Source organism: Malaclemys terrapin, chromosome 5 (genome assembly GCF_027887155.1).
Source record: "Malaclemys terrapin pileata isolate rMalTer1 chromosome 5, rMalTer1.hap1, whole genome shotgun sequence".
NCBI lineage: Eukaryota > Metazoa > Chordata > Testudines > Emydidae > Malaclemys > Malaclemys terrapin.
Window position 1 is genome coordinate 128105534 of NC_071509.1, and position 26232 is coordinate 128131765.

General features: G+C 41.8%; 1 protein-coding gene across 1 annotated transcript; it reads right to left on the reverse strand.

The window, feature by feature from the left end:
- Positions 1 to 886: 886 nt before the first annotated feature.
- Positions 887 to 25498, reverse strand: BMP3 (bone morphogenetic protein 3). Its single transcript, XM_054029857.1, has 3 exons — positions 24719 to 25498; positions 10091 to 11001; positions 887 to 2243 (listed from the first exon to the last, which is right to left on the reverse strand). The coding sequence occupies exons 1-3, from the start codon at positions 25038 to 25040 to the stop codon at positions 2052 to 2054; spliced, it is 1425 nt and encodes a 474-aa protein (XP_053885832.1). The 5' UTR covers positions 25041 to 25498; the 3' UTR covers positions 887 to 2051.
- Positions 25499 to 26232: the final 734 nt, after the last annotated feature.

A 26232-nucleotide genomic window follows, 5' to 3' on the forward strand; every position in this document is an offset into this window, starting at 1 on the left:
TGCCTGGTTTGCGTCTTAGAGGCTAACATTTCTACTGATCTGTCTTTTACAGTTCGTTGGAACTCTCCCTGTAGGGCAAGATTCAGAACACTTGAACTTTTATGACTTTAGGGACTAGATCCTCAACTTGTATAAACGGTCATAACTGACACAGCTTCACTGAGTTTAACTGAGCTTACACCAGCTGAGGATCTGGCCCCAATTCAGACCAACAATGAATGAGCTTTGGGCCCATAGGGAATTAAGGACTTAATCTACAATTTTTTCTTAAGCAAAACGCCCACTGATTTTTGACTGGAACTTTGTCTCTGTTTCCCCACACCTGCAGACACACATCAAGGTGACAAACACGATGGCATTGATGACGCAATAGTAAATTATCATTGGTAGTTTTCAAACTAACCTTGAGCACCCACTGAAGCTTCAGGTAGGTGTCTACTCACTGAAACTCCTTTTTGAGGACTTCAGTAAAGTGGGAAACTTGACACAGGTGCCATGAGAGCTGTGGAGGGATTGGGTCGTGAGAATTTGTCCCCTGATTAGGAAATGTGAATATTTTATGATCAGTGATGCAGTTTCACAAAGTTAGTTACTGAAGTGGGTTTAAAAAAAAAAAAAAGGAAGGTTGGGACCAGAATTACATTTTAACAAATTAAATAAACTATATTATTGTTCTTTCCAGTGTTGATCGGCAGCAGTCTCTTTCAAAAGCATCAATGTTTCTAGGTTTCACGTTGCTGAAAATGAGGAGTTGGGCAAATACCTCAAAAATGTTTCCATGAATATATTCCCTTCAATAGAAAGTGAAATCTCTCCAACTGTGTTTATGGGCCGTAGGATTCACTTTCTTCAGCTGTTCTAGCAAATGTATTTACAGGCAGGAATGTTCATGGAAACACCACATTTTAGGTATTTATTAGAGAAAACTCTCATGGAGCAAAGTTTGAACTGGCAATTTGATTCTAAAAGCAACATGTATCCAATAAGGGAATGGAAACAATACCACCTGACCTCTGTAACCAATCAAAACTAGCTAACAGACTAAATGTTGATCATCAAATAATCAATGAAGTTCATGCAAATAAGCTACAGATAAAGAATTATTCAGCAAATGTCATGTAACAATTTTAGACATTTATGAGTTGCTTAAGGACTATCTGCACACATGAGATAAAATATTTGTTCATTATTCAGCCAGCTGTGTTGTTGAGTATGATACTTGCATTTCGCAAGGCCGGTGATTTTTTAACCTTTTTTCATTTGCAGACCCCTAAAAAATTTCAAATGGAGGTATGAATCCCTTTAGCATTCTTAGACATAATCTGCAGCCTCTCAGGGGTCTGTGGACCATAGGTTGAAAATCACTGTGCTAGGCTTTTGGGTCAATTTTTTCCCAGTATACTCTGTGTGACATCACAACTTCTCATGTAGCATAACTGGGATTTATATTATCAAATCTGAGGGGAGGAATGTCACATGGGCTGAATTCTAAAGAACAAGCTATACAATAATGAATATACACGTGAAATCAATGATGTCAGATCAAGGAAATAAATGTTTACATTGGATTTTCTAAGGCTCTTAGGATATGTTAGATTTGTTCAGGTTATTTAGCACTTGCTGAGCTGTTCAGTAACCCAAGGCCTAGCTTCAAATGTATAATGTATTTCTTAATCTCCCTCCCCATTAGTCATTAGAAGAACAGACACAAAAAATCAAACAGCGGCTGCCACTTTCAAAGCCTTGTACAAAAATAAATCAACGTTGTCCTCCTGCCAGTTCCAAAAAATCTTGAACAGTCCTTTGTAAATTTCACTTTTCATTTGTCCATTACAACAGAAATAGTTAGCGCCAGTTGCTAAAGCTTACTTCTCAGTCAGATTCAAGGGTGAGTTAAGTTTAAGTTCCCCTGCCCGGATATCTCCATTCAGTATCTTCTCTCGTATTCAGGTTTGTTTATAAATCTATTTTTTGAATGAAATGCATTGGCGGGGGGAGAAAAGAAAAAGCAACAGCTCAATTTAGACACGTCAAAGGGCTCATCTGGGATGTTATCTGCATGCACAGGACTCCACTGTCATGTTGGGGTAGACCTTAAGCACCACGTTCTTATTTTCATCAAAGAATAGGATGCTGAGAGAAGACATTTTGTCAGGGACACAGCAAGGCTCAGGAATACCAGGGATGACCCCAACTGCTCTCACTATGCTCTGGATGGTGGCATGGTTCGATGGCTTCAAGACCTGCAGAAGAAAGAACAAGAAGAGAAGGAAATGTGAAGGTGCACGTTAAAATGGAACTGTATTGTAACACTGCACTTCATTGTTTGGGACAAAATATAGCCAATTCCCTGAAGAAAGACAGCGATGAGTCAAAAAGGCTAGCTAGCGGCAGCAATTCTGAGTACCTCTGTTCTCAATTGTCACGGTATATCCCTCGGGATATCTTCAGGGAATACCATTTTTAGATTAATTTTACTGGCCGCTGGGTGTCACTGTTGCTCTACAATTCAGCTAGAGTTTTCTTACTCTGAAGAAAGTGGCCCTTAACTTCTTGCCTTTTCAAGAGACACACCCCATCTAGGGGCAACGGCTGCATCAGAAACATATAGACCAGGACACTTTGTACTGATGGAAATGGTGGTGTACATTATATGCCGGATGTAGCTTAGTCAGAAAAGCAGCGTAAGTGGGTGTAAATGTACCTCTGATTGTAACTTACACCATCATTTTACATCATTGCACAACTAGACCCAACAAATTCCATCAGTAGTAAACCTATTAACACTAAGGCAAAATTCTGCTCTCAGTCACTGGTGTAAACCTGAAGGTACCTGGAATTACATTTCTATAACTGAGCAGAATTTGGCCCACTGATTATAACTAGAAAACAAAATTGACTGAGCTAACTTCATTGCCCAATATGAGTAAACAAATTTTAGAACAAGATTTTAAATATACTTTCATTTTCAGTAACCTATGTAGCAGTACTAGTAACACAGGAAAACGCAGTAATACGACAAAACCCAACGAGAATATGATTTTTTTTGTTGATACTGTCCTTTAAGAAAGATATTCAGAACTTCATTTTATAACTCATTTCAGACCTAAAACCTGGCAGTCATAGAGTTAAAAATACTCCTACTCAAATGTCAGGCAGGGTTCAGTGGGCCAAATATTCAGAGAGCCTGCAATTTTCCTGACACAAAAGATAGAATTTGTATCTGCAAAAATCAGTCACAGGGATTAGCCATCTAACTACCTGATTTGCAAGCCCAAATGACTTTCCACGGAAAAAGCACTGGAACAATTTGGAGATTCTGGCTCATTATGTCATATACACAATATAATTAGGAATATCTACTTGTAGTTATGTTGGTGATGTGCAGGGATCTCCAGCCTGCCTCCATTTAAGCAAACAAATGCCAATGGTATTCTTCTGCTTTATCTCAGAGATAGGCGATCCTTAAATTCCAACCACAATGAGTCAGAATGGACAGTTTCCATATCATGTTGCTAGAACTAATCTCAGCGAGGATAGGAACCCTTTGATGCAAGATTCAAAAGGATCCATTTGGTAACATTCCACTGTTGTTTTTTGGTTAGGGTTAACATCATCCAAACTTTTCCTCTTCTTCTCCAGATGAGAGAATCTATTCCTGCACTCTGAGAGACTGAGCAATGCATGGGACCCATCCTGAGTTCCCTTAACTCCATTTTAAGGTAGTTAAATTTGAAGGCAGTCAGGCTCACAACTTCAAACATATTTAGGCACCTAACTTCCACTGAAATCAATGGGAGTTAAGCGCTTAAATACCTTTATGGATCTGGGCCTCAGAGCCTTGCAAGAAGCTCTCTATCTACCTGCAGCAAGAGCCCCCCCGCCCTTTCTTTTTCTTTTTTTTTAAACACAAAGAGTTCAGTAAAATTCTCTTTTTAATTTCTTGCAGGAAGCTTCAATAAACTTTACATTATTATGATTTTAAATAGAACAAAATGACCACAGAGCTCCATGTCCCCAGTGCAGTAAGGCATGGTGGAGTGCCTTAAAAGCCATGAATTCTAAGGAAAGCCCTCTTTACAGCCATAAGCCAAATATGGTTGAAAAGGGACTGCTCAAAAATACAGTTATCCAGACTCGGAGATCCTGCAGCGAGACAGCTTTTTAAAGAGAGACTGTGATTTCCTCTGCAACATTTTATAGAGCATTTAAAAATGTCAGTGCTCCCACAACTTAAGATTTTTGTATAAATTGTGAAGTCAGAAAGCAGGTGATAGATAAGGTTGTTCCAGACACTCTCAATGAGCATTCTGCACAAAAATCAAGGGGAGCTTATGGCCCTCGATGTCCGAGGGTCCCTATAGTTCTCACAAAAAAAAAAAAAATCAATAAGAATCCTATTATTGAGAAAATATCCACGGTGTCTATTGGATTGATAGGAATTGAAAATGGATTTTCATAGTTTTGCTCAGCTTCTTATTGGGAGCCCTTCGGACAGGGAACCTGTGCTACCCCAAACTCACTACATGAGGTGCGAGGCATTAGAGGATCACGGATTGCTCACCATCACTGAAATGGGGTCTAAGGTGGTGGCCGTTCTGCATTAGGAATGCTTCTCAACCATCAGGAGGAGGGGACGTGAAGATTAATCAGTTTTAACAAAGTTGCTATTTGGTGTTTTATTTTAGTTTCCTAAAGACTTTGCATTTCTCCCCACTCTTATGGTTTCCTTTGGTCAAGTTTGAAACTATCAGCCATAATTATATCATACAAAAGAGGAGAGCAGGGATCCACTGGTTTATGGTAGAATGCCTGTCCTTAATAGCTGAGGTTTTGGTTCAGCTAATCAGTAGATCTGACTCCGTTTGGGTGGGGTTTTAAACTCAAACCCTGGACTACTCACTTTGGATGGAGCACTGAAATATACAATTGCATCTCAATAACGCTCTGAATTAAACACATTAAAGTACAGGTCTGTTTACAGGATTGATTCCAAAGGTGCTCGGAGTAAAGGCCTCCCATGGGATAAGAAGGAGCTTTGGGTGTGGTGGATCATCTGGCAAAGGGTCTCAGTAAGTGTCAACATTATTTGGTACTGGGCGGATCGCACCTATTTCCTTAAATATCTGAAATGTCTTGTGTGTTACCCTCTAGCCCACAGAAAATACACAGCCCCTTACTCTTAAGGGTGGGATTTTTCAAGGCGCTCAGGCTTGGGCTAACTTTGCTCTCATTGAAGTCAATGGACAACTTCACCGGCAGCAGAGTCAGGCCAAAGCGGAGCATTTTAAAATTCCCAATGGAAAGGGTTAAACTGGCATATACCCTGCATAGAGCGTGTTACATCATCTTCGCCTGAAGGCAGCCTGCTCTGTCTGGTTCCTACTAATGAAAAGCAGGCTGGATCTCACATGAGATTTTCTATTAGAGTGGGAGTGGCGTAAGGGAAAAACCCAGTAACCTCCAAGTGGCCAGATCTGTGAACGAGTCCAGCTGTGGTTAGGGCTGCACCTGCTAAGCTGCACGCATCCTTGAGAGACTTGCTGCCCAGTTGAATTTCATTATAGATGCATTAGGAGTGGAGAGAATGATGTCAGCGACCAGCTTTCATTCCTGACCTGGGAGAGGGACTGTCTGGCCTGTATGCTCTATGGTATTCTGCAAGTTCAGCACATGTGGGTTTGACAGTACTCTAACCATTTCACCGAAACAGGGAGAGGGTAAGGCTGGGAATTGGGGGTGGGAGTAGGAGGGGAAGAGGCGCATCTTTTGTTAATTACCCAACAGGTTCGTCAACCAGGCTAGATGGAGCTCAGTTCTCCTTCACCGAAGGACCGCTGTATATCCATAAGCACAGATGAATTTTTGGTATTACCTGACAGCTACAGTATCAGTTTGCAAATGCACAGCTCTCATGAATGTCAATGGGAGTCGTGCGCATGGATCAAGAATACTACATGGATCTCAACCTGCCTGTTTCTCCTTGTCATGTGTTGAATCTTCATTCGCACTAAAAAACCAAAGTGGATTTTGGTTCACATGGTGCAAATTGTATTTCACACTGCACATGTGCACAACAGGCACAGTTTGGATCCCAAAATCAATGGGAATTTGCTGTTGACATTCATGGAACCAGAGACATGACATTGTCACCTACTTCCATAATAAACTAGATACACTCCATCTGAACACAGGAAAGAGTTATTCAAAGGTCACGTTTAAGTTTACGTTAAGGAGTCAATCCGACATTCCTTATATACCCCAAAAGTGGGAGTTTTGCATGCTTAAGAAATGCAGGTTCAAGCCCTACATTTGTACCAAGCCTTTTAAAGTATGTTTAGAGATGAAGAATGGGTTTGTGGTTAAGGCACTGACCTTGGACTCAGGAGATCTCGATTTAGTTCATGATTGTCACAGATGTCCTGTGTGACACTGGACGAGACATTTAATCTCTTTGTGCCTCACGTACCTGCTTGTAAAATGGGGTCAGTAGTCCTTTTTTGTCCATCTCATCTATGTAGACCTTAAGGTTTTCCATGGCAAGGACTCTTTCTTACTTGTTTGTACAGGGCCTATCACAATGGGGCCCCAACTTCAGTTGGGACTACTGGGCACAAAGTAATACGTACAATAAATAGCAACCGTTACTGTGAAGTGCATTTAGTTCTCAGAACCAAATTAAGACCTGATGCAACTGAGCTCAACCCTCCATGGACTCACACCTGCTTTCACTGAGCATGAGTCTGACTCTAAATGTTTAAAGAAGACTGTTAAGAAACCACTACGGTTTCTCAAGTAAATTGGCAAAAGATGGGAAGTCTTCTCCGATGTCTGGGTAAGCACACTGTCTCCCTTTGGCTTCTCTACACCTCAAATAGCAGCTTTGTTAGAACCAATTCATCTTCACTTCCCCTTCTCCATACAGCTGAGCAGCATGCCTAATGCAGAACGGATGCCACCTTAGGCCCTGTTTGATGGTGAGCAATCCCTTATTCTAGGTTTTGCACCTACTGTAGTGATTTACACTAGTGCAGCGAATACAAACTAGTTCTGATAGTAAAATGATCACATCAGAATGGGAGGCTCGCATTTGCTTTTAACTACCAGAGATGCAAGGCCATGGGAATCAAGCCCTCTGTTTGTGAAGTGTTTTAGGGCCCTTCAGGGTGCTACACAAAGGAAGTGCTACGTACAAAAAGTGCATGTTCTTATTACTCTTTCTATTTTCTGGGGTTTGGCAGTTTGTGGGAAAAAGGGACTTTTCTTTTGCCTCGGGATCTTCATATTTAAAAAAAAAAAATAGAACATAAATCCTTATATGAAACTTGCTTTCTTTGTTATGTTAATAGGCATTTAGCAGCAACTGTGGGTGAAATTTGCAGACGCTCTCAGCACTGGCCAAACCCTTGACTTCAGTGTGAGCAGAGTTGGCAAGGAGTGCTTCTGATAACCTCACTGCGCACCTATGGTGTACTTCAGCGTATTTTTGCAAAAGCTCATTTGTTGTTGAAGGTGCATATTCTTATGCACGTGAAGTTTGACCCAAAGCTCACTGAAGTCAATGAAAAGACTCCCATTAACTTCAATGGGCTTTCGATCAGGCCTATTTTGAATACATACCATTTACCTGCTACACAACACAGGCGCCCTCTTACCAAGCCATCACGGTGCCATCAGGTGAATGGGTGCCAATTTTGAAATGGCATGTTACATGTTACTTACTGGACGTGAACTGTTACACTCCACCAAGAGCTGAGCTACTCTTCACTGGGAGTTGAAGGACCAGATCTTCAAAAGTATTTAGGCACCTAGCTCTCATTGAAATTAACGGGAGTTAGTTGCCTAAATACATTTGAGGATCTGAAGCCCTGCAGAACAGAGCTATAAGAAAATACTATTTTTTTAATCTAGAGACCCTAAACAATGTCCAAGGAACTGGTCCACTTAGCTATGCAGATGCAGCTTCTACACCAGCACACTGAAGTGTAGCGTTTATAGGGAAAAAACGATTGTCCACAGATAGAAAAATAGACATGATCCAAATCACATAGAAGTCAGTAGCAGATTTCCAGTGGGGTTTGGAGCAGTCTCATACAGAATAACTGGCAGCTTAAAATTGTTTTCCCTGTTTGTTTTACTTCTTTCAAAATATCCATCTGTTTGCTCATATTACACAGCTCACAACATGCCCAAATTCATTTAAAATGTAAAGTGCTTTCAGGTAGAAGGAGCAGCTGAGAGAATTAGTTTAAAAAATATTTTTGTTTTTGCATTCCTGTACATTAAAATAGCCACACTGATCTATTTCAAATAATGCTACATATATGAATGATTTGCTCTTGGGCCAAGGTCAATCCCCAGAGCAAATTTTTTACAGTTGCGTTTAAAATCCTTATAAACAAGGTTGAAATTGGAAGTGCTGACACAGCCTTAACCCAAGCAATGCCCAGGGCATTGCTATAACTTAACGTCCTCAAAGTTAACATGGAAAAAGTCCAGGTCAAATTGCTGCTAAAGTTAAGGGTCTGTTTCAAACCCATATGTGGGGATATAGGTATGATAGAGCATGGATGCTATCAATCACAGAGGGAGAAGCCAAAAAGACCCAGTAGAATGTTTTACTACCACTGAAAAACAAACAAACAAACAATCTTGTTAATACCTTTTCTTGGACCAACTTCTGTTGGTGAAAGACAAGCCTTCGAGCTCCACGGGGCTCTTCTTTAGGTCACTGTGGTGTGCGAAAGCCTGTCTTTTTCACCAACAGAAGTTGGTTCAATTAAAGAGGTTACCTCATCCACCAGTTTTTTTTAATAACATGGCTCCAAGAACACTGCAAATCTCCTTGTTTGCCTTTTGAACTCTCAGCAAAGGCACAAAACTGAAGCCAGCCCTCCAAGTTTTAGAGTCTGATCCTGCAATCTTAATTCAAGTGAGCAGTCTCCCTGAAATCAACAGAACTGCTCACATAAGTAAAGGCTTCCTGATCAGGCCCATACTGGACTAAATTATCCCGGATGTTACCATACATCTCATCTGTCTTTCATTGAAAACAAGACATCATTCCGATTAATCCCAAAATTCCGCACCGATTTGAAATCATTTTGCTTTCAGTGCTGACAATTAGTTACATGAAAAAGAGAAAATGGTGAAGATAAGGCTAAGGCAAGAACAATGAACCCTACATCTACTGTGGTTTCCAGATACCAGGAATAATTTGTGTGTGTCCCCCTCTCCCCATTTTGGGTCTTTGTTATATACTGCATCCCACTTTGTGGCCTTGGTAGGCTGGAAGCTGTGGGCATGACCTCCAATGGAGCTACACCAGAAATAAATTTGGCCTACTGATTTCAAGAAGCCAAGCTCCGGCAACAGGGCCAGATCATGGAACCCTTACTCACCAGAGTAATCATTTTTCATAGCCGTAGTGTCAAAGCCATAGGGGCAACTCTAAAGTAAGGGTTCCAGGATCAAGCCTCTTGTGCTTATGTATGTATCTCAGAGGATACAGTTCTTTAGCAAATGACTTATGATTTTGGTTTCATTAGCTCCTTGGCCGATACTCAGAGTCCCATCCACTTCTAGGACTCTACACCCGCCTACCCCTTTCAGAGCCCCACCCTGAAAATATTTACTACCAAACATAGCGCTTACTACTCCAAGTGGTCCCATTCATTGGTTTCTATTGGGACTAACTCAGTATGGTAATTACTATACTTGGTCATAAGCATTTGTAGGATCAGTCCTTTATTATGCTTGATTAAACTGGACGGTCACCAGTTCACACATTATTATTACCCAATAAGCAATTTACAGCACATTTGGATTCTGGACAAAAATAATTCTGCTATATAACTTTGATTTTATATCTTTGTATAAAGCAATTCTAACTTCATATTAGCTATTTTAACAACTACCCCTTAAAGAACAGACATAAAATATTACTTAGTTACTACATTCTAGAGCTTAATAGGAGTCAAGCTGGATTTTACCATTGTAAACAAATATGTGCAGTTCATAAAACCTAGATGTGTTTTCCTACTCTCTGGAGATAGGAGAATAAGACAGTGGGGGAAAAAAAATACTGTACCTTTGGAATGGGGAATTGGCATTCGCCTGAGCAGTAATATGCATCAAAGGATTTAGGGGAAATAATCCATTCGCTCCAGCCAATGTCTGCAAAATCCACTTTGAGATAGCGCCGCGCACAGTATCTTGGTTCGTTCCATTGCTTCCTTCTTGCCTTCTTCAAGGTTTGCTCATCAAACTGGAGCGTTTGGCTCTTCTGGTGGTTGTTCTTTCTCTGCTTTTTCTTACCCTTTGTCCTCTCTGCCAGCCGCGGCTGGAGGGTTTTGTAGGGTTTTTTGTCTTCCCACCCCTCATCCTCATTGTACTGGTACTCAGCACCTGGGAGCTCGTTATTCTGCAAGGGCAACAGGATGTTGGTGGAACGTTTCCGTCGCTGTTCACCAAAGCTGCTCTTTGAGTGGCCTTCCGGTCTGGGGAAACCCTCAACCAGGGAATTACGGTGTCCTTGCAAGCTAGAAACAACACTCTCTGGTTCTGAAATAGCAGAGTCATTGGCGTACACCAGGATGTAAGGTTCATAGCAGGACGGAATCCTCCTCCAGGAATAGCGGCCAGTCAAGGCCATTTTCACACCAATCAGAAGTTCATCATTCTGCTTTGCCTCACTCAGGACATGAGTAATGTCCTTCCACTGCCAGGAAAGGACATCCCGATAAGCCATGGAAACATTTATTAGAAAATGTCCCAGGGTTCGAGTTTGGTTCCCATCAGAAGGAAAGCTCAACACCGAGAAATCTATTTGAATTTCAGGTTTCCTGTGTCCATGACGAGAGCAGCCTCCGGATCGGGGACAACTCCAGGTAGCGTTTAGTAGGTCCCCAATGTAATAATGCAATGACGCCGACAAGATATTTTCAGACTTGGTTAGGGAGGTCAGATTAAAAACATATGGCTCTTTGCTTCCTGGGCTCCCTGAAAGAAGAAATATTCACATGAGAACACAGAAAATTCTAACACCCCGAAAGACCAAAGGGCCAGTGTTACCTGTTGCTTTGTATTATCTTCACTTATTCCGATGGAAAATTCCCCATCGACTTTAATGGGAGCAGGAGCAGACCATTACGTTTGAATATACAATCCCCACACAGTCCCCATCCAGCGTTCAATTTTAAAGAACACACTTTACTATTCAGTTCTCACTGGCCAAGTGAAACTTCAACAGCAACTAGCAGTTTTGTTGGCAACCTCAGGAGAGAGGCCAAGGATTGACTGAATTTGGAAACTAGCTAGGTACTTATACATCATTAGAATATTTGAGTGCATCCACACTGCACCCTTCTGAGGTCAGGAAGCAAACGATATCACAGGAAGCAGGACTGCTTAAAAGGATACACTGAAGACTGCAAAAGAACATCCAGGAATTTGACAGCCAAGTGTATTTTTAATGTGTGTTTATTTAGCATGTGTACAAATGGCTAGCTTGACATCCCTAGCGAACAAACGTTCTTTCTCTGTCCAGAAGAGGGGTCTGGCATGGGCAGCTGCAGTTTAGACCTCATCCAAAACCTACTGAAGTCAATAGAAAGACTCCTAGTTGACTTCACTAGGCTTCAGGTCAGTCTTTTTCAGCTTCAACACATTCACTTACCAGTATGCGTCACTTCAACCCTAACGTCTTCCTACCAACGGAGGATGGGTGTAGGGAATCAGCTAGAACTTAGAAGAGTTGGGCTCAATTCCCAGCTTTCTTGTGTGACCTCAGGCAAGCCACTTGGGCTGGGATTATCAAAAGGTGCCCAATTGAGTTAGGCACCCAAATCTCATTGAATTTCAATGGCTCCTTTGAAAATTCCACCCTTAATCTCGCTGCACCTCAGCTCCCCATCTGTAAAATGGGGACAATACTTTTTGATCTTTATTTTTTGTTTAGTGTCTAGCTGTCATTCAGAAACTTAGGTGTACAATGTGCCAGGATATTTACCAATATAAACTGGGATGTGTTACATTTCCTTATTCAAAATATTATAAACTTCAAAAACTAAAACAAACAAACAAAAGTTAAGCACTATAAATGTTCTGCTACATCAGGGCCCATGCACAAAGTCTACATATCATGTAAATACCAATCAGAATAGAACCCTAGTACTGGCCCTTTAACCAGGGTAAATTTCACCCTGTATTTGTAGATTGGTTCCCGGCATGCTGGAGCAGTGGCTCTCAACCTTTCCAGACTACTGTGCCTCTTTCATGAGTCTGATTTGTCTTGCATACACCCAAGCTTCACCTCTCTTAAAAACTACTTGCTTACAAAATCAGACCTAAAAATACAAAAGTGACACAGCACACTGTGACTGAAAAATTGTTTAGTTTCTCATTTTCATCATATAATTATACAATAAATCAATTGGAATATAAATATTGCACTTATATTTCAGTGTATAGTATACAGAGCAGTATAAACAAGTCATAGTCTGTATGAAATTTTAGTTTGTACTGACTTCGCTAGTGCTTTTTATGTAAAACTAGGCAAAGGTCTAGATGAGTTGATGTACCCCCTGGAAGATCTCTGCCCACCCCTAGGGTACATGTACCCATGGTTGAGAACCACTGTGTTAGAGCACTACATGTCCATTGGGATAGAGATTGGAACAGCAACAACTACAAAATTAGGAGAATAATCAAAAATGTCTCTAAGTAAAAATAAAGCAAGCCTCTAAAAATGTGGAAAAGCAAAAGGTTTTCTCTTTAGTCCCACCAGCCCAGGAAAGTACACCAGGAGCCATAGTATGGTTATTTTAAGGCAATAAGAGAAGAAATATTTCTGCACAATTGGCTAATCCATGACATGATATTTTACAGATCTTTATTACAAGGTAATGGCATTGTTACAGCATCCTGTTTTTAATGCAGACCACAGTCCACAGCATAAACTTTCCTCCAGAATAAGCGGGTCACGTTTTGACCCAGTCATTAAATGATGTCACATTTCAAGGTGCAGAGGTCAAAAACAACCCGTGCAGAATGTTTTAGAGAGGGAGAGGCTGCTAAAGAAGAATCAAGATCTGAAACAAGGCGTTAATGAGAAAAAACATCCATGGTATTGGAGTGGAAGGGTCAAACAGACCCTCTTTCCTGAATGCATGATCCACAAGGAAACAAACCAAGGGCAATAATTCCATATAGGCACAATGTTACCGTGCCAATGAGCAGGTTCTTGTGAATGGGGAATTTCCATGGCTTTGAAACTACAGAGGTCAGTCTAACAGGTATCTCGCACAATCCAAAGACACACTTACAACAGAGGCCCCGAGTCACCAGGGCATTTAAGCTTGTGTTTTGATTATAAGCATAAAAGTGATTCCACTGGGCAACGAGCAACAGCAGGTTTCCTTAAAACAAGTTCTATGCTCAGATTGCGATGACGTTTATATTGGTCAAACTGGCAGAAATATAGATTTTAGCGTTAAGAAACACTGGAGAGCTGTAAAACTGGGCTGTATGGAAAATACAGCTATAGTGAAACGTGTATATGCAACAGCCCCCAAAAGGACTGGAAACAAACCAACACATTAGAAAAACAAGGTAACATTAAGTTAAAACCTTCTTTGACATCATGGCAATCCACCTTCTCAAGAGTCCGAGGAGGGATTTTAGCTCACAGGGTTTTGAAAGAGTTCTTTCATTTAAAAGGAATGACAAAAATAAAATCCAGAAGTGCCCATGTAAATAGGGATGAGCAGGTCTTTGGATAAAGAAAATGACTGCTGATATTAACCTTTGCTCAAGCACTTCAACCGAACACAAATCAACACTTCTTTCTCCCCTGCCCCCGATGTTCCAAAAAGTTTGAGGTTTTGGGGGGAGATGGAACTCTGGGCTTCCAGATTCTGACTGGCAACATCAAAATTGCCAGTAAGGTCTGAATAAAGCCAGCAAATGAAGTAAAAAACACATCTGGCCCATCTCTTTCCCATTTTTTGCTAATAGAGCCGAAGAATTTTAGGAAAAGTGGGTACTGCGCAGTTAAGGGATGGAAAACACCTGTTCTATTATGTTCATTGTTCTGCAAAGACAAGGAAGAATAGTTCATGCAAATTTCTGACCCAGAAGGAAGAATTGAGAATCCCACACAGACAAGAACCTGTTTTCACATGCTTTCCTGACGGGTTTTGTGGATTCGAGATGTTCAGATAATCTAAGCACCTGGAAGTTGACCTAACTGAACTAAACTGCAGAATGCTTTGAGATTCATCCAATTTGTGTCTATGAATCATTACCTGAAGACTCTGTTTTCAACAGATTAGATCCTACTTTGTAAAATAAAATAAACAGGGCAGGCACAGTCTCTTACTACTTGTCTGTGCCACACCTAGCACATGACCACCTGGTCTCCGTTGGGGTCTATATGGACACGTGAATAATACATACATCTACAAATAATGAATTACATCAATCTACTCCTACGGACAATTATGTTATCATGAGGGTATCTGTTGTTTGAGCTTATTTTTAAATGCAGAGTCAAGTTTTTCTTTTGGGATTTTAGCAATTAACAAAAATGGTAACAGTTCAGAATCTAGGAACAAAAGAAAATGGGAACACAAATTAATCTGCTCTTGCTTAAAAAAGAAAGAAAAACTAACTGGTTTGTGATACACATGAACGGGGCAACATGTATTTTGATTAATAAGCAAAACCAGACAAGCCATTCTTGCACTCTTACTTAAAAAAATTAACATCACACATCACATGCTACCAATAAATGGTGCTACTTTCATACAACCCACTTATGCAACTAACTAATCCAGTTTCCCACCTGCATGGAACTCAGGCTGGCTGATTATTAGCTATTGTCACTGATGTGTTATGTATTTGGTTTTAGAATTCGATTAAACAAAAAATACACAAAAATGTATGTCTTGGTTTGACATCACTTGGGAACAGAGTCCAATTCACCAATCATGCAGCAGGGATAATGGATTTCAAAGCATGGGCAGCAGACAAATTAAAACAAAGCCCTGAAGTATCAAAGGATGAAGATTTAAAAGAGGATTTAGCCACAAGGTACCTGATCCTGCAGTTTTTTCTCAGGAAAAACTCTCACTGATCTCACAATGAGACGGCAGCACTTAAACCCAAAGAACATAAGCTACAAAGCACTGGCGCCCACAAATGCTACAGTTCAAAATCTTGATTAAAGTCAAGAGCTACTGAGGAGCATGTTACAGAATAGGAAGGTCCTGCAGGGTTTTCTTTCTTTGTACAGTCATGGACCAGACCAGCCTTTGGAGTAAATCAGCCTCTCTCTCTACTGACTTCAATATTTAGACTGATTTACACCAGCTGAGGATTTGGCCTTTAGCGTATGAATAATGGCTAAGAGGTTTCTTTGTAAAATAAATATAATTTTTTTAAAATGACACATTGGGCCTGACTCCCATTTACATGGCAGAGCGGTTTAAATGAAATTAGGTCTGACAATACCACTTAGCTCTTATACAGCACTTTTCATCAGTTGATCTCAAAGCTGCTAATCGATTTCAGGTGTCCAGAGTCCCACTTCGGTGCTTTATCTACGATGCCACTGTCTCCTCCCAATAAGAGGATTTCAAGATTTTACAGACAGTATAATCTGCTTGAAACAGCAGTCTATGTCTCAAACGAAATCATTCTAGAGGTCAAAAATCTAAGCACTCTCAAGTGATGGCATCATAACAGCCCTTTGATATGCTTTCCACATCAAACAAAATGGCAGAACACTTCACTGCCTATTTGCATACTCAATTCTTCCCTGTTGCTATTCAGTTGCGTATGAAATGTTCATCAACAGATCTGAATACACATCTCAGGGTCTTTAATGCCAAAGAGAGAAAGCCCAGAGAGGAGTGTTTACAATACCGGAGATGGGCCTGGTGCCCAACACTCCTGCCGATGCTTTCTCTTAGGATCAGGCAGCCATGGGAGAGGTGGTCTTACAACGGTTGAGCATCACTGCTTTGCATATGGTTACTGAAGCTCATGATCAGAGGGAGAGATCAGTTTATTGACTGAAAATATGGAGCCAGATTCTCCACTGGTACCTACATACCACAAGGTCAGATTGAAAAGGAGAGGATTGCTCCCATTAAGGCATCTAAATGAAGTGGCCAGATTTTGCTACTGCATGGTCAACACTTTGGAAAATCAAGCCCTGTGGTTTTCAGCCCCTTGTAAATTGAAATAGACAAGACAGACTTCAAACACACTTATTGTTATTACTTGTATTGTGGTAGCATGTAGGAGCCTCAGTCTGGACCAGAGCCACATTGTGGTAGACACTGCACAAACACACTTTATTGCTTATATTCCTGCGGTATATCCTGGGGAGGCAGACATGGTCCAATCACTAGGGCATCAGACTCACTTGGCCTTAACTCCCAGTTTATACTGACTCACCATATGACCGTGAACAAGACATTTCACTTCTCTGTCTCGGTTTTCCTGCATGAAATCCTGACCTCATTGAAATCAAAGCCTTTCTGTAAGAGCACAATGATGGAGCTCCACAAAGACGAATAAGCCTTGTGTGATCTATAGCAGGAAGGTTCCCTCTAAGTAGTACTAAATATGTACATATTCTGTGTTTAGTCACCACCCTTAATCAAGTCAGCATTTGCCTTCAGTTTCTACACAGCGATATCAGAGATGCTAGTGGAGTTACCCATACTTCGAATGGGAAACAGACCCCTGATGGCACCGTGAGGTACCTTTTCGTACATGACGATTCTTCAAAAGCGACCGTTGGGCTCTCTCTTCCACCCACAAGAACCCACAGCTGTTTATGCTGCCTACTACCATAAGGCATAAAAAGTATTTTTTAAAAGGCAGCATGCCTGCGAAAACTGACATCACCAGCATAAACATGTATTCATGTTACAAGGGGCATTCCCAGACATCAATAAGCTGGAACCAGTCCACTAACATGTGGTGTGTTTACCTTTATAGAGGATATACTGACATTTTTATGGACTGCCAAATCTATCCCATGGGTGAAAAAGGATGCAATAATGAGGGCTATTTAGCTATACAGTCGTCATTATCCATAGTTTAAATTAGATATTAAAGCAGTTCTCTTGCACCCGTATATAGTTAAGAATGTATCAGCATTTCCATTATAAAACCCTGTTTTCATGGGTTCATAGCACAACTGAACTGAAACTTGGAATAGAAGAGCTCAAGGCCGAGAATACAATTTTGATGCCAAATTTCTTTCCCCCCAACTTTCCCCTATCTCTTCCCATCAACCTTCTCCCAAACTCCCCAATTAATTTAGCTATTTCTAAATTATGCATGTAAAAATATAAAACTTTCCAATTTTGTTAAACACAGCACCAGATTCATTCTTTTAAAAGAAGAAATTTCGGATGTAATATTGGTTGATACCTGGAATTTAAAAAAAAAACCAAAACCTTCTATTAAAGTGATAACAACTTTAATAAAAAAAACTCTGAAAAGCAATGAACATGCATGCTCAGTAACTAATTTACAGGGGGCGTTTTATGACTGGAAAGATTTTAATATGCATCTTACACATCATAAATGTACCGTGTAGTGAGTAAATGATATGTCTTATATAAATTAAACACAGAGGTCATACCGGCTCTGAAAGTAATATATGGTTTATAGTACCCATCCATGAACTATGGACTTCTTTCTTTAAAAGATTTGTTCCAGTATATGGGCTTAATATTGCAATCCACATGTAAAGTAACTGCAGGTGTGTATAAAATCATTTGTTAAAGCGGATACGTAGATTTTCATGCCTGGGCTTGTGGATTTTCATCCCAACTTCATAAGGGTGAATTTATCTGCTCTTTGATAGATATACATGGATATATAGGGCCTGATTCTCCTCTTGTTTACCCTAGTTGTACAGCACTGTAATTAAATTTGCTTCAGATGAGTTACTTCTTATTTACACCACCGTGAGAAGAATATCAGACCCATAGCGAGTGTACTCCAATGTAGTACAAAGGGTAATATCAGTAAACTGGTTAAACGATGGGTTTTTCAACTAGATAACACAGAGCCTGAGTCTCCTATCGCTTACATTGGTGCAAGTCAGGAGTAACTCCACTGAAGTCAATAGAGGTACATCCAGCCTAAGATCAGAATCTACACCAACCAGAACAAATTCTGGGCGTGATCCTGCAAGCCCTCGTCCTGTGTAGCTCCTATCAATTTCCAAGCAGAGAAAGTTTACAGTGCCAGGCCCAATGTTGCTAACTCATAATGTCTCACCTTTCAAGTTTCTCATGCAAAGAACCTGATTTTGTTTGTATTTCATCTGAAGTGGTGTGATTCAAGGGGTCACCAACAACTATATCTATCGATATATAGATATAGAGATATATATATACCACACTTCTATCAGAATGTTTTGAAAGCTGCTGTTGCAAATGACGCCTGAAAGAGGCTAGAGGACAAAGAGTAGAGTTTTCTTTATTTTGTTTTTCAGTCTGACTGCAATTAATGATTAGTCAGTTTCACTATACTCAGTTTCCCTAGCTGTTTGTGTGGGTGTTTCATGCCACAACAAAGGGAAGGAAAACAGTCTTAAAAATAGGAAAAGGTGGTTATAAAACCACAAAAATTGGCTCATGGGCAGATGTAATACCTGAAATTACTTTAAAACACATTTTCAAACAAACTGTCTCCATTTCAAGTTGACACTATCCCCTTTAATGATGCTATGGTAAAGGTGTTTTAGTTTGGATTTCAGAAGTCCCATCTTCCAAGGTTGATAACTCAGACAAACATTTATTCTGGGTTGTAACTTTGCATTCAGGGCCAGAGCCTCAGGTAGTGTAAATGAATATAGTTCCATTGAAATCAAAGAAGCTACACCACTTTACACCAGCTGAAGAGCTGGTCCCCTAATGTCCTAGAAACCCAATACAAAAAAAATCAGGTGGGCTTTTTTCGTTTTGTTGGTTTTTTTGATTGTTTTTTCTCCCCCTCTCCTATCGTTCGTCTTATAAATGTGATTGCACCAGCACTTAACAAGCACTAAGAAACCATTAAGTTAAAATCAAGTTTACACGTCAGACTTATGCTTACAAAACTAAGGAAATTTACAATTATAGCTGAAGTACTGTTCTTAATCTACCCCTTTTTATGCTTAAATCTTCTAGCTCATGTGGTATGTAGAATAACTCACTCTTGGGACGTTCTGAGACAAAGAACTATAAGCCTTATTCTCTGCCTTACTCTGGCAAAATTTGTCTTTGAAACAAATGAGGAGTTTTACCCAAGCAAGGACTGCAGATTTTATCCCATAACTATCTCACTATTGTATGTTTCTGACTGCTCTCAATCCTGCTCTCATTGAAATCAATGGCTGAACATCCATTGAATCCTATACAGGATCAGTCTCCTACGCAGGAAGAATCAAGAGTAACTCCATTCAAGTCAGCGAGAGGAAATTGTGCCAGAACACAATTTGACTTCTCATATGTGATGTATATTCTCACATATATTTAAGTTAGTTCATTGTTTTTACTTGGTGAGGGACTTCTAAGCTTCTTACTGACTGATGTAAAAATCCAACAATTATCTTTTAAATGTATTTAACCGTATTTTTAAAAATTATTTGTATTTGCCTAAATGAAAAAGAACATGTGAAGAAACATCAAAATCAGAAATGAAAAACAACTACGTAATTCAGCCCATTTCTCTGCCACTGCAAGATTATCCCCTGTAAGCAAAGGATTTCAGTTCAGCTTAGGGTGGACTTTTCAATCCTAACTTTCTTAGGTACTTCTGAAAACTCCATCCATAGTGGGCAAAGTTTTAATTTTACAATAATCATGAAGCTTGTTATCATTACTAAATTTTTTCATCCATATTTTCAACTGCCCTTGTCACTTTGTAAGATTACAGCGTTCAAAAGTGATGCCCTTTCTTTTGTTTGGCTAAAAGATTGGTAGGATTTCAAGTGATGGAACCCAATTTTTGGACTCATTAGACTACATACGTTATCTTTATAAAGTTCAGAATGTTTGCCAGCTGGGTTAGTTGGAAATCTAGCGAAGAACTTTCCTTTATGTCATGTTATCAATATTATATAGTAGCCAAAAGTTCTTAATGAAGGTAAAGTGTTGTGGACAGCAAGCTTTCAAGAACTTCCATTTGCTATTTCTGATCATTGTATTTTCAGAAAAATTAATCTACCTCCTTTCTCAGTTACACTATAAATTAGATCAGTGAAAATTTCTTTTTCTGAACTCTTGCTCGGGTCCTTAAGAGGACCCCTTTCCATCCTCATTACTGACACAGGCAACTCCGCACTGATTTCCATGGGAGCTTTACTGGTCTCATGCGTATAAGATCGGCCCCTTATCAGTTAGGGACATCATCCTAAATTATTCAGGGAACAGTGGCAATGAGGTTTATAGTGTCATATGAACAAGAACAGAGGTGGGGATGGGAAGAGAGGGAGAGTTGAAATCTACATGGAGAATGTCTTAACAAGCTGAGGGCAGAATCTGGAAACAAAATAGCTCAAAAAGGAAATACTGTCAGTGTCCTAATTCTATTGCGTTATAAGCCAAATATTAACTACTTTTAACCTTCAGTAAATATAAGATTTCCCCCTCCCCGCCATCCTCCCCCATCATTTGATATAAGGTTTTATAGAACTGCAAGTTTCTGCCATCAATAACCTTACAAATGAGCTGTTGTATCCTAAGGGAAAGGGAAGACAACACCTAACTGGTTAAATATTTTGCATAAATAGTTATAAAAGTGTCAGAAAACTTATAACCACTCCAAATTTATTGCTTTGGCACTTGAACTGTGAAAGTATTGGGGGAGGAGGAAAGGGGTTAGTGAACAGTGTGTTCATAGGACTGCTGCCACCCACAGTCAAGTAACAGTATAAATATAAGTTTCAGAGTAACAGCCGTGTTAGTCTGTATCCGCAAAAAGAAGAACAGGAGTACTTGTGGCACCTCAGAGACTAACAAATTTATTAGAGCATCTCCTCATTATATGTTCCATTCTATATGCATCCGAAGAAGTGGGCCGTAGTCCACGAAAGCTTATGCTCTAATAAATTTGTTAGTCTCTGAGGTGCCACAAGTACTCCTGTTCTTCTTTTTTTTAGTATAAATATAATCAGAAAGACCGCAGAGATGGGATTTCAACCAAAGGCCTTCTAGGTTTAGAACAATAAATACCTTTAATCAGGTGTGTTTAAAGGAGCAAATACCACTCAGCCTGGATTGTATCATTCCCTTTTTCAGTCTATTTCAGAACCAGGCCATGTGCATCAACAGGAAACATTCAGAAGGCTGCAGCCTTCTGTATATGAAGACTAATGTTAGGAAAGAGACCATGCTTTTAAAAAGATAGGACAGGCAGGATTTAAAGTAGGTATTCCCTGTCCCTCAGAACTAAAACTGTATGGGAGCTGCTTCATTGGAACAGTGTAAGGAAATCTTTACATACTTCAGGCTCTGACACCAACAGATTTAGGGTCTGACCCTGCAAACACTTATTATGGGTTGTCCTGGACAGAACAACACACAGTAATAAATAAGTAGTGAATGTTTTCAGGATCGGGCCTTAAGTCTCTTGCTTCCAGAGGAATTTGGCTACTCACAGTAGTTTGCCCAGTGTATGCACAATCAGGTCCTTAACAACCAATACATATTGTAGCCTTTAAAGAATCAAAGGCTTGGATTTTCAAAGAAGCCTGAGGGAGCTCGGCACCCAGCTCACTGGATTTCAGCGGGAGTTGGGGAACTACTTCTCTTAGGCGGTTGTGAAGTCCCAGACAATGATTTCACTGGGACTTTTGCATGTGAAATGACTGCAGGGTCGATCAGTTAGTGTCATGAAAAATATATGATTAGTAAATGAGGCTTTATAATGCGTCTATATCAAGGCACATATTGCAGGAATGGAGAAGCTTAAAGGAATACAATAGTTTGGAATCACAACACTACATTTCAGGTTTCCAGCATCTATTTTTGACCCCTACATATTAAAAGCTCTTGAAATGACCAGATAGCTAAACAATCAGGAACAGATTGTACTTTTTCCCCTTTGCTGTTAACACTTGCTTCTTTTGGTACACAGTCTTGGTGGATTGCCAATGTACATACATGCTTGGGCAAACAGGATACAATTTCCAAAAGCATCTACGTGACTTCAGAGCCTGAGTCCCATCAATGTGCTTTGGAAAAATTTAGCTATTGACTTAATTTCATAACAGCAAAGATGTGCAATTTTTCAAGCTTTTATTTTTTCTTTAAAGATAGGAATAAAAAAACAACTAGCCCATCAACCATGTGCTATGTCATAGCCAGAAACTAACTGCAAAGGACATGAAGCCAACAAATAGTGTCAAAATAGGCACTGTAGATTCCTCCCCACCCCCTTAGATAGATATTCACGAGTAAGAAGCGACTTTCAACATTGATAGGTTTACTGGTGCATTTCCGTTTAAAGCCAAAACCACAATTATGCCAAAAGACAAACTCCACTTAACAGAGCTCCTGAGGGGTAAATTATTCTGTATGCACAACTGTACTTAAAGTAAAACCATCTTCCTCTTCCTGTATTTGTCACCAAATAGACCTTTGCTGCAACCAACTTTAAGTAATTATATTTCTATATCTAGCTGCCTGAGAGAGCCCAAAGCCACTTTATAGTCCTATTATATATGCAAAACACTCCTTGAGTTCAATGGGAGTTAGAGAACAGCTATAGGGATAACCCTTAATAGGAGATATACAGTACAACTTATCTAAACTTCAACTATCTGCAATTTCCTGTTATCCAAAAGAGAGTCATGTCCCCTACTGCCTGTTAATTACACCAAAAATCCCCTCAATTATACAAATCCTTGATTAGCCAAAATCCCTATGATATTTGGTTAATCAGGGTTGTACTGTATCACACATGGAACTCAGCTACCAGAGGGATAGAAGGATTAGCAACATAAACGTATATAGTTAGAACAAAAAATAGTTAAAACACTAATTAAACCATCTATATGATGCAGCGTATGCATTACATCAGAAGACATATTGGCATATGTGTAGGGAGCACTACTTCTTTGTTTCTTTCACCTTCGAGTTCCAGTCCCTGGAGTTCCTTGTCAGTTAAACATGATGTACTCTAGGGCCCCGATTCTGCAAAGACTCATGCACATGCTAAAGTTAACCCCCCTTCCCCCACCAGGCCTGATGAGCATGCCTATTTCATTCTCTAGAGCAGGCTCATTTTCAATGAGTTGCTTTCTTGAACCGTAAATCCTGTATAGTACAGAAACATCTTGCAGTTTGCAGTGCAGTGGCCAAATGCTCACAGGTAATCCTAATGCTTTCAACAACTGAAACATGCAACTTCAGTTTGATTTGACGCTGTAAGTCAGGGCAGCTAGAAAGAGGGGATTTTTGCCTTGAAAAGACTAAGTGGGATATTAACTGTAAATGCCATTTGGCCATTAAAGCGCCAGAGTGTATTTATATTGTCATCCTAAGGCTTTCACTGATGAATGGATTTTTCAGGAGCTGTGCATGTTAGAGCTTTGGGGAAATCTCTTCACAGTGGTTTCAGACAGACCAAGAACATTATCAGCACCTTAAAAATTATGGACCGATCCAGTCCCCATTAAGGTCACTGGCCAAACTGCTATCGGCTTCTACAGTGCAAGATTGTTTATTAACGTTACTAGACAGTTCCTTAACTCGAACTGGATACAAGTGTTATCAAGTTGACATTATATATATTTGGTTTTATATGCAAATGCGTTACTAAACAGAGTTTATTATATGCAAATGCGTTACTAAACAGACAGCTGGATTAACCTCTGCATCTGCTGAAAAAGGAGCACCCATCTCTAAACTCATGTAGGATCCAGCGATTATTATACGCACATGTCACACAAGGATTATAGCTAACGTACAGCTAGAAGGTCTCTGGCACAGGTATTGCACAGCCAGCCCTGCAAAATACACACACCAAACTCCCAAAAGAAAAAGGAATCTCGGACTATAGGTAAACTGTTTCCATATGGAGTTTCTCTGCTTTTGTTATTCTCACTTTGCAGACCTGCAAGCTTCTCCCCATGCTCATACCCAGTGCAAAGCCTGTTACATTTCCCCCAGCCCCTTTGCATGAAGTGTCACTTGCATTTTCACTGACAGTGCAGTCAAATATACAAACAGCCTTCACCTCTCTCCACAAGTAGTCACAACCACACAGCAGACATATATCTACCAAGCCTCAGTGGGAGGGAGGCTCCCAGGTTTGGGGGGGATGTCACATTTTGGGGGGGTCACATTAAGGCAGCGTTAGAAGTTTCTGCCTCTTGTGAGGAGGGCTCTGTGTGGCTTTCCAAGCCGGTGAGGTGCTGTCTTTTATTGGACCAACTTCTGTTTGGAGAGACTGGAGTGTACTCAGAGCTCCTGACATTTCAGATGGGTGTGTGTGTGTGTGTTTCCCTCATCCATTGCCCCTGCTTTTGACAGCCCTGAGGAGACAATTTCGAGAGACTCACCCTGAGCTCCAAACACCTACCTGGGCTCGGGGGAGGGAGGGGAACCGAGACTGCGGGGCGGGTTGGGGGCAGCAGCTGACCGGCCAGGTGGCAGCTGAGCGGGCGGAGAGGAGCCAGGGGGTCAGGGGCCGTACTCACCCGCTGGCAGGGCTCGGAAGCTGCGGACCGTGTTGCCCTCCTGGAGGTGCAGCGGGTGGAGGCCGGGGAGCTCCTGGCGCCGGGCGCTGCTGTACTTGTCATAGAGCCGGAGCATGTGTTCCGAGACCTTGTCGCCCGGCGGCAGCTGCTGCGGTGCGGGGCCAGGGTCACCTGCCGCCCGGGCTCGGCCGCCCGTGACTCCTCCCAGGGCAGCCTTCCTCCGGAGCCCCACGAGGTGAGCTCGCAGCAGGTCCCCCAGCGCCAGGCACAAGCAGCTCCAGCCGAGACAGAGGCACAAGAGCGAGCGGGGCGACCCAGCCATCCTGGCCAGCCCCCCCCTCGCGAAAGCCGGGCGTGCAGCGAGCCCACCCCAGGGAGCAGATCGCCAGCAAACCAGCCCAGCGGCTGCTTCACCCCCCGCCCCAGCCAGAGACCGCAGGGACCAGTCCGCGGGGGGGAAGTCGCGCTCTGCAGCGGGGCTGTTGCTGGGCGCTGCAACCCCCGGGATCCTGCAGACAGGAGGCTTTAACACACAACTGCATGCATGCAAAAAATATAAGGACAGCAGCAACCCCCCCTCGCCGCCTTTCCTGGCGCTTGCAATGAGCTCGGGGGTGGGGGGTTTCCCCTGCCTCTGTGCGGGGAGGGGTGGTTTGCGGGGGGGGGCGGTTGCTATTATTATTGCAGGCGGGTTCAGGGGTGGTGCTAAAGCGGCGGCGGTGGAGCGGAGCCTGGATCGCAGCCTCCCCCCGCTCGCTCGCTCTCGCTCCGGCTGTGGCGGGGGCAGGCGCAGCCTGGCGGAGTTTTGTGCTCTGCGCGCGGAGTCCCCCGGCGCTGAGCTGTGTCATCCGCAGCCAATCGCGCCGCCGGCTCGGCCGGGGCCGGCTGCGAGCGAGAGGCAAAGCGAAGGGGAAACCGCCCCCCGAAGGGGACACGCGCGCGGGAGAGGCCGTGCTAGGCTCGGCAAATGCAGTCCCTCGCGTCCCGCGGGCAATGGGGGGAGTTTACACCCTCTTCCAAGAGGAAGAGAGGGGAGGAGGGGGGGAAAGGGGAGGGCTGCTGCATTTGGTCGGATCATAGAAAGCGCAGGGAGTTTTGGGCACGTCTAAAGGGCTGGGAACACGTGCGCCCTGCGCCTGTGCTCAAGGTGATCGGTCACCTGGGAGCTCTGCCCACCTGACCGGACCCAGCTCCCGGGTGGGACTCCGCCTCTAAAGTGCTTCGGTTTTGCCCCGTCCCAGTCTAACGTGCGTGCATAGGAGTGGGAAAGGTGGCCGAGCACATGGCAGAGAATCTCAGCCAGAGTCTGAGGGAGGGACAGCTTATTCCAAGCTAGGGGGACCAGACAGCAAGTGTGAAAAATCGGGACAGGGTGTGTGTGTGTGTGTGTGTGGGGGGGGGGGGGGGTAATAGGAGCCCATATAAGAAAAAGACCCCAAATCAGGACTGTTCCTATCAAATCAGGACATCTGGTCACCCTATTCCAAGCATTAAAGCTTCTTTCTTTTTTTCTT